General features: G+C 55.7%; 2 protein-coding genes across 5 annotated transcripts in view; one reads left to right on the top strand and one right to left on the bottom strand.

Moving 5' to 3' along the window:
• The first annotated feature begins 1,320 nt into the window (after positions 1 to 1,320).
• On the top strand, positions 1,321 to 4,188 carry HIGD1B (HIG1 hypoxia inducible domain family member 1B). Its single transcript, XM_008056538.1, has 4 exons — positions 1,321 to 1,384; positions 2,125 to 2,314; positions 3,300 to 3,434; positions 4,046 to 4,188. The coding sequence occupies exons 1-4, from the start codon at positions 1,334 to 1,336 to the stop codon at positions 4,108 to 4,110; spliced, it is 441 nt and encodes a 146-aa protein (XP_008054729.1). The 5' UTR covers positions 1,321 to 1,333; the 3' UTR covers positions 4,111 to 4,188.
• A 445-nt stretch (positions 4,189 to 4,633) lies between these two features.
• The window catches only part of EFTUD2 (elongation factor Tu GTP binding domain containing 2), a 46,693-nt gene continuing 43,066 nt past the window's right edge, over positions 4,634 to 8,260 (bottom strand). For 3 of the 4 annotated variants that reach the window (XM_008056537.1, XM_021711589.1, XM_021711590.1), the window contains 8 exons: positions 7,736 to 7,822; positions 7,412 to 7,538; positions 7,128 to 7,215; positions 6,343 to 6,461; positions 6,133 to 6,227; positions 5,550 to 5,703; positions 5,285 to 5,392; positions 4,634 to 5,023 (listed from right to left, as the gene is read on the bottom strand). In XM_008056537.1, the coding sequence (XP_008054728.1) occupies positions 4,928 to 5,023; positions 5,285 to 5,392; positions 5,550 to 5,703; positions 6,133 to 6,227; positions 6,343 to 6,461; positions 7,128 to 7,215; positions 7,412 to 7,538; positions 7,736 to 7,822 (874 nt within the window). In that variant the 3' untranslated portion in view covers positions 4,634 to 4,927. Of the gene's footprint in view, positions 5,024 to 5,284; positions 5,393 to 5,549; positions 5,704 to 6,132; positions 6,228 to 6,342; positions 6,462 to 7,123; positions 7,216 to 7,411; positions 7,539 to 7,735; positions 7,823 to 8,260 lie in introns of all 4 variants that reach the window. The other variant, XR_002481889.1, reaches the window with a different exon arrangement.

Below are 8,260 nucleotides of genomic sequence, written 5' to 3'. Positions count from 1 at the left end.
GGCTGAGGTGAGAGGATTGCCTGAGTCCACAGGTTCGAGACCAGCCTGGGCAACTTGGTGAGCTCTCATCTCTACAATAAATAAAAAATTAGCAGGGCATGGTGGCACATGACTGTAGTTCCAGCAATTTGGAAGAAGGTGGAAGGATCACTTGAGCCCAGCAGGTCCAGGCTGTGGTGGCCATGAGCGTGCCACTGCACTCTAGCCTCAAAGACAGAGTGAGACTCTCCAACTCAAAAAACAAACAAACAAAAAAAAAGCCAGGCATAGTGGCTCGCATCGGTAATCCCAGCACTTTGGGAGGCAGAGGTGAGAGGATTTCTTGAGTCCAGGGGTTTGAAACCAGCCAGGGCAACTTGGCAAGATCTTATCTCTATAATCAATCAAAAAACTAGCTAGCTGGGCATGGTGGCACACTTCTGTGGTTCCAGCCACTTGGAAGGCTGAGGCAGGATTGCCAGAGTCCAGTAGGTGGAGGCTGCAGTGGCCGTGAGCATGACACCGCACTCCAGCCTGGTGACAGAGTGCAACTCTGACACACACACAATGCCGGGCATGGTGGCTCATGCCTGTAATCCCAGCACTTTGGGAGGCTGAGATGGGAGGATTGCCTGAGTCCAGGGTTTCAGACCAGTCTGGGCTACTTGGTAAGATCACGTCTCTATAATAAACTAAAAAAAAAAATTAGTTGGATATGGTGGTACATGCTTGTAGTTCTAGCCACTTTGAAGGCTGAGGTGGGAGGATCACCTGAGCACAGCAGGTCAAGAAGTCGAGGTTGTGGTGGCTGTGAGTGTACCACTGCACTCCAGCCTGAGCAAGAGTGATTCTGACTCAAAAAAAAAGAGCTCTGGAGACATGAGGTTAGTCTCAGTTGTCTCAAACTTGGTTCAGAAAGCATCTTTGAAGGGATCAAGACCAAGCCCAGAGAGCCTGTCCCTCAAAACTGGAATGTTTACTTACACCCATACATTATTCACAGGAGTATCTGACACAGTGTAACCTAGGGGAGCCAGACCCTCCGCCCATCCTTGCTCTGTCTCCATCTCCATTCCCCAACCACATCAAGCCCGTCTCTGACCTGGTCACTTACAACCCTGGGAACTGGAAGGCTGCATCTAGTTAGGGGCCCCCTCCAGCTGGCCTCTTGTTCCTTTCCAGCGCCTGGAGCTCTGGCCTGAAACTTAGCAGATGGGGGGTTAAGACCAATGCCCTGTACTTTCCCCTCCCTTTTGCATCCCCGACTTCAAAGTCTCCATAAAGTCCAAACTGCCGCTTCCTTAACCCGAGTGGCAGCTCCATCCCTCAGCTCTCGGCCAGTTCAAAGCAGTGGATGCCGAGCTCTGAACCGGTTGCACCCTCCGCTTCCCAGCCATCTCCCGGGGTAAGCAGTGAGGCCTGCCAGGCCCCCATCCCTGCTCCTCCAGGAGAGGAGAGCCAACCAGAACCAAAGACTCAAGCACGGAGTATGTCTGGGGACTAGACTTAGCCAGCATCCCACTGGCAGAACCCCAGGTGAAGGACCAGGACTTTGGGCCTGTGTCTAGTTTGTGATCAGGACATTTACAGGCTTAGTAAGCAGAGCGGAGGGGGTTTCCAGCCCAGGGATGGAGGGAGTGGGTCATTGACTGTGAGGAGCCTAGAAGAATGTGAAAACAGGGAGTGGCTCAGGAGTCAGAGACTGTTTCTGTAGTGTTAACGTCCTGCAAAATACATGCTCGATTACACCCAGACCGATGTCTGATCATCGGCATCTCTGGCAACTTGGTAACTAGTGCCCCCACACTGTCAGGATGGCTCTGGCTCCCTGGGACCAGGTCCTGCTCTGTAGCTCCCTCGGGGAGCAGTGGGGGCCCCAGGGCTCAGGGACTGTTTCTCCCCCATCATCTGTGGATCCTTCCAGCTGTTTTTCTTGGCGCAAGGATCACACTCAGGGATGATCATGGGGGCAGGGGAAGCAGAGCAGACAGTGAAGTCAGGACGAGCCGGGGAAGGGGCAGACATCAGGAAGCAGGGATAGGGACATGGAACTAGTGGCCCAGCAACCTAGGACGAGGCACCTGAGTGACATCTTTCTACAGAGAGGCTGTGTGATGTGGTAAGAGGGTCTCCTTTCCACTCCAGACTGAAATTGGAGTTTTTACTGGGGGAGCCTGCACTGGGGCCTGGGCTGAAGCCTGGGAGTTCTGGCGGCTCACACCTGGGCCCAGGACCATGTCTGCCAACAAAGGCTGGTGGGTGCCGCCTGAGGGCGAGGACAGTGTGTCTGAGAAGTTTCTAAGGAAGACGCAGGAATCCCCACTGGTGCCCATAGGTGAGTAAGGAGTGGGGCAGGGGCCTCTTGGGGCGGTCGTGTCTCCTGGTACATTTAAGGGAGAATGAGGCAGAGGTCAGAGAGCTCAAGTGCCTCAGTGCAGAGCAAGAGCACCAACAGTAAACACCAAGGGACAGTCTTACGACGAAATGAGTGAGTCTAGTTGGGTGGTGGTGTGGCCAACTGAGGACATGGGCCATGGGGAAACTTGGGGCACCAGCATCAGCGCTGGGGTGGGAAGGGTCAGAGGAACAGCTTGGGGTCCCCAGGGCTTCCTTTCTCAAGGCCCTGGGAGAGCAGGAAACAGCTGTACCAGGACGTGGGAGCCAGCAGTGGCTGGAGAAGGGCCCAGAGCAGAGCTGGGGGGGCTATTTGTATATGGGGGAGAGGCGGGAGAGAGGAAGGTAGACATTTTGAAAATGCCATTGAGAGCCGGGTGCCGTGGCTCATGCCTGCAATCCCAGCACTTTAGGAGGTAGAGGCGAAAGGATTGCCTGAGTTCAGGGGTTTGAGACCAACCTAGACAACTTGGTGAGACCTCATCTCCAAAATAAATCTAAACATTAGGCCGGGTACAGTGGCACAAGCCTGTAATCCCAGCATTTTGGGAGGCCAAGGCGAAAGGATTGCCTGAGCTCAGGGGTTCAAGATCAGCCTGGGCAACTTGTTGAGACCTTGTCTCTAAAATAAATAAAATAAATTAAAAAAAAGAAAATGATAAGCCAGATGTGGTAGCATGTACCTGTAGTTCCAACTACTAGGAGGCTCTACCTGAGACTTCTGAGCGTGCCACTGTACTCTAGTCTGGGCAACAGAGTGAGATTCTGACTCAAAAAAAAAAAAAAGGACAAGAAAAAGAAAATGCCACCGAGGGGGACCAAGTCGACTTTCCCATGATCCCTCCCCTCCCCTAAGGTGCATGGAAGCAGGCAGGGAGCACTACGCTTGGTGGCCCTGGCCCAGGGGTTGTGTTCTCTGCCTGCAGGCTTGGGAGGCTGCTTGGTGGTCGCAGCATACAGGATTTACCGGCTGAAGGCTCGCGGCCCCACCAAGATGTCTATTCACCTGATCCACACGCGGGTGGCAGCGCAGGCCTGTGCCGTGGGGGCAATCATGCTGGGTGAGTAGCTTGGTGGGGTCGCAGGAGAATGGTCAGGTAGAGTGGGGCTGAGTCTTGACAGTGAAAAGCACTGTGACTTGATTCCTGTTCCCTACGTAGGCTCCTGGTCAAGTCCTTAGGGAAGCCCCTGCACCACCATTTTCAGGTTCCCGCTAGCCTCCTGTCACAGGCCTGTGGGGACGAGGCAGTGTTTCATGACAGTTTGCCCTAGAGGTGAGAAATCACAACGACCAGATCTGACTTTCTCTTCCTTTTTGGATCAAAAAGCAGACAGCTACTTGCTAGCTGTGTGACTGTGGCCAGATCCCTCCCGGCCTCAGTTTCCTCATGTATAACAGCAATAATCAACCCTGGCTTGCCCACTGCACGGGTCACTGTGAGGTTCCTCACAGACACGTAATATACAGGAAAGTGACAGAACTGTTAGGTGGGCTGTTTCCCAGGCTGAGGGGTCAGATGCTTGAAGCAGCTGTTGGGATCTGGGGCAGAAAGATGAGCAGGACGCTAGACTCGCAAGGGAGCAGCTGGAGGTGAATTCCTGAACACCTGGGGAGCCAGAGGGCAGGGGACAGGTTCAATGCCAAGGACATCCTTCCCTCTCCCTCACATAGGTGCTGTGTATACAATGTACAGAGATTACATCAAGAGGTCAGCACAGGACGCTGGAGAGAAGTAGAACACCCACAGGAGCCAGGGCAGTCAGACCTCCAAAATCAACCCTGAGATGCCCCTAATAAAGCAGTTTTGCGGAAAACCAACAGGTTCTTCTTCACACAGGTAGAACAGAACAGGGGACTGGTGGTGGCTGGGGAGGACCTGGAGCCCAGGGCTGGAAATCCAAGGACCTTGCCCTACTCCAGGGTAGGGAGGTTACTGAAGGGCGGGTCTCCCAAGGGGGTGCTGTGGGGACCTCTGATCCCAGGAACCCAGCAACTCCCAGGCCACCTCAGGTCCCCCCCAGCAGCAGGGAGAGAGCGTGGGAGGATGGGGGCCGCACAGGGCCTGGTGCTCATGGGAACACTCACTCGAGGCAGGCCTTCCTCTACCACGGGCCGTTTCCCTGGGGACCCAGGCAGGAAGGAGGTTGCAGCTGGGAGCAAAGGCAGTGAAGCCTCTGGGGAGATGACATGTATTCACAACATAAGCACCAGGACCAGACGGGGTGGCCATGGGGGTGGGAGGAAGGGAGCGCAGCAAGGCAGGGGTCAGAACGTTCTGTTTACTTACAAACCTACATGCCATGGCTAAGGCAAAACCTGCAAAAAAATAAGACTCCACGGAAATCCCGGAGACAGGACCCTTCCCGTTCCCTGAGCCCAAGCTCCTCTCTGTTCCCTGGGAATGGAGGCAGGCAGAGAAGGCCAAACACTCCTCCCTCACTGGGGCTCTGGGCTGAAGGTCTGTGGGTCGTTGAAGACGGCAACAGCAGCTTCAGACACTCCAACAGCATGAAGGCCATGGCCGCCCGTCTCAGCTCACCGGCGCACTGGCCCTCACATGGGGTAGTTGAGCACCACGTCCTGCTTGGCGAGCTCCAGCAGCATAGGGTCGTCGAAGAACTTGCTGATGCTCACGTCTTCACTGAGGCCCTGTGGAGAGGGCGGGTGTGAGCCCTGAATGTCGGCCAGCTAGCCCAAGGGAGGGGAAGGTGGGGGCTGGGTACAGGCGGGGGTGTCTGAGGAGCCCTTCCCTTGGGGTGTCACCTTCCCCCAGCCACACTGGGCTTGGTCCAGCTGCCTGAGGAGTGTGCAGATTACATCTTTATAATGGGAAAGGGTCCAAGATGGAGAAACCCAGCTCCCACTGAGAGACCCAGGGTTGTGGAGGACAGCAGCCTGACGGGGACACACCTTCCTGCGCCGAGTTTTGATCATGAACTCCCGGGCCAGGTGAGGAGCTGGTTGTGGCTCCAAGGGACGGATGACAATGCTCTTGTCTAGTGGATCACCAGGTACAATCTGGAAGGCAGAAGGTGTCAGACGGAGCCAGAAGACCTCCGGGGAACGCAGGCCAGATGCAGGACGCTGCTCGAGGCTGCACGTCTCCCTTGGGGCTTGGGAGGGAGACGGGCTTGTCAGGGGGAGGCCAAGCTGGCCACCTACACCACTGCCTCACCTGCCAGTGGTGGAAGACAGACAGGGAAAAGGCCTGTCCCTGGGTGTGAGTCCGGAGGTCTGTCTCAAAGCCGAAAGAGTCGATGGCTGGGATAAAAGCTTTGATGGTGTAGAGAGGGGAGCCCGGGATAGGTGCATCCTGAGTCACGTGGCCCCTGAGACAAAAGAATAGGCTGAGTCCCTAGTCATACAGAGGCCAAAGGCCGAGAAGCATCTGGCTCTTGCTGTCCCCATGAGCATCCTAGTCGAGTTACCATCAAGGAGAGAATGACCAAGAATGTTCTACAGAGAAAAGGAAAGGCCTGGAGCTCTCGGCAAGGTTCCTAGGGAAGTCAGAGGGGTGGAGGACAAGAGTGGCATGGTGGTGGGACAAGGGCTTGTGACAACCCACTCCCGACTTGCCCCGGTACCCCAATGAGCTCTCGGAGGGTCCACAAAGAAACCTCAGATTTTAGTCTGCAGGGGAGCTGGGGCTTGACCATTCCTCTCCGATTTCCTTCTGGAAAGCGGCTCCCTGGGTCCTGGAGCGGGAAGGGAGGGGGCTCCTGCTCTTGGCACTCTCCCTGACATCCCAGGTTGCTCACCTACGCCTAGCCAGGACAGTGTAAACCGCAGAGACACAGTCCGCCGGGGCCTGGACCTCCACGAAGTAGTAGGGCTCCATCAGACGAGGGGTGGCCTGCGGCAGAGTCAGAAAGGGCTCCTGAGCATGGGGATGGGGGAGGGCTGTGGGCCTCTGGCCTTGAGGTGTACCCCACTCAGTCCCCTGTCCCAGGACAGCCCCACTCTCTCACCATGAGGAAGGCAGAGTAGACGACCCTCCTAGCAGTGGGAATGATCTGGCCCCCACCCCGGTGCAGGGGCTCCTGGGCAACCACTGCATCCAGGATCTTGAACTTGACGTTCCGAATCACTGAAAAGGAGCAGGGAGGTGGAGACAGGCTCCGGGTCTTGAAGCCAGGGCAGAGCAGCATCGCCTGCTACACCACAGCTGTCTCATAACCACAAAAGCCACAATGGAGGTGGGTGCTCTAAGGGAAGAAGCAGGGGGCCTAGGGCAAAGAAGTCGAAGCGAAGTGGATGCTCCCAGTATTTGCTTTGGGCCGTGCACAGACACAGAGCTTTCCTGCAAGTTCATGTGCTGCTTTTGCAAACACCTAATTTTTGGGGGTATGGAATAAGTTCTAGGAGGTGTTGTGGTGGCTCTGATACCAGGAGGCCAGCAACTCCCAAGCCACCTCAGGTGCCACCCAGCAGCAGCATCGAGTGGGCGAGGAAGGGTGGCGCCCATGAAACCCAATCAGGGTCTATAAGCCACTCCACTCTCATCAGCCTCCTGATTTCTCTCCTCAAACACACCCAAAGCCAGATCCTTCTCAGAGGCAAGGAGCCAATGTCAGTCTAGAAATGATTCAGCTTTCCAGGCTGTACCCAACAGAGGCACCAGGACAGGAAAGGAGAAGAAAGGAGCTGGTCAGGACATGGGATGGCCCAGTGTACCCCAAAGACGGTGAGCCCACTCCACCTCCAACCCAGATGCATGGACCCGAGGGTGGTTGGGAGGCGGTGCTGGACTTACACTCATCGCAGAGGGGCCCCTCCCTGGTTCCCCACTGGAAGCCTTGAACAATGCTGTCCTTTACTGAGCCCAGGAGAGCCTTGTCCACCTGCACAGAAACACCAGGCCTCCTTAGCAGCCGCCTGACAACAGCAGAGGTGTTTGAGGGAAGGAGAGGGCAGACGCACCCACAAGAGGACTCTCCTTCACCAGAAGTCACCAAACACTTTAGGAAAAGAGCCCCTGGCAGTTTCTCCCACCCAGAGCTAAGAGGCTGCCACACGGTTCCATCAGTTCTGCTGTACCTCAGAGGGCAGAGTGTCATCCACCAGGATATTGGGGCCGGTGGCATCAGGACCAAAAGCCCAGATGGAACGTGCAGCCAGCAGATCCCAGTCATACTTGGTCTGGAAGAACTCTCCCAGCTTCTTCCTGGGGAAAGGAGGAGACAATAGAGGATGAGCTCTGGGACTGCTGTCCTGGACCACGGACCTGCCTTTCTGGAGGACTGTCACCTTGTCCTACCCACTGTGCTCAGGATAACAGCAAAAGGGGCACGCGTGGCATTGGAGATCCAGAGAGCCAAGGCCCTATCCCACTGTGCCCTGGCAGCAGCACCCTGTTCTCACCTGTTCCACGTGATCTGGACCACCTCGTTCTCTATGTCCTCGGCGAGGCCCTTCTCAAGAGGCTCAGCTATCATGGTGATCTTGTTCCTGGGTAGGATGGAAGCAGTGGTAAGAAAGGCCAACGGGACCAGTAGAAGGGGCATTCCCAGGAGCAGGGCGACACAGTGAGCGGCTGAGGAGGGAACAGCCTGAGAACCCAGGAAAGAACACAAGGGCTCATCTCATCTCCTGCTTTCTTCCAGACTGTACCCAACAGAGGCACCAGGACAGGAAAGGAGAAGAAAGGGACAAACTTCCTTTTTTTTTCTGAGTCAGTGTCTCACTCTGTCATCTAGACTGGAGTGGCAAGATCACAGCTCTCTGCAGCTTCGACCTCTTGGGCTCAGGCGATCCACTTCAGCCTCCCGAGTAGCTGGGACAAGTGCACACCATGCCTGGCTATTTCTAAACTTTTTATAAAGAAATGGTCTCAGCCAGGCTTGGTGGCTCAGCCTGTAATCCCGCGCCTTTGGGAGGCTGAGGTGA

This window comes from Carlito syrichta, unplaced genomic scaffold, assembly GCF_000164805.1.
Source record: "Carlito syrichta isolate Samal-C Ts95f unplaced genomic scaffold, Tarsius_syrichta-2.0.1 Scaffold302391, whole genome shotgun sequence".
Classification (NCBI taxonomy): Eukaryota; Metazoa; Chordata; class Mammalia; order Primates; family Tarsiidae; genus Carlito; species Carlito syrichta.
Note: the sequence above shows the minus strand (reverse complement) of the source record. Positions and strands in the feature narration are given on the sequence as shown.

What these genes read in the sequence shown, in the direction of transcription:
- HIGD1B (XM_008056538.1), top strand. Translation starts at nt 1,334, where the DNA reads ATGCCGAGCTCTGAACCGGTTGCACCCTCCGCTTCCCAGCCATCTCCC. An exon ending in CTTCCCAGCCATCTCCCGGG is followed by an intron (nt 1,385 to 2,124) that starts GTAAGCAGTGAG and finishes TTTCCACTCCAG; the next exon opens with ACTGAAATTGGAGTTTTTAC. An exon ending in ATCCCCACTGGTGCCCATAG is followed by an intron (nt 2,315 to 3,299) that starts GTGAGTAAGGAG and finishes CTCTGCCTGCAG; the next exon opens with GCTTGGGAGGCTGCTTGGTG.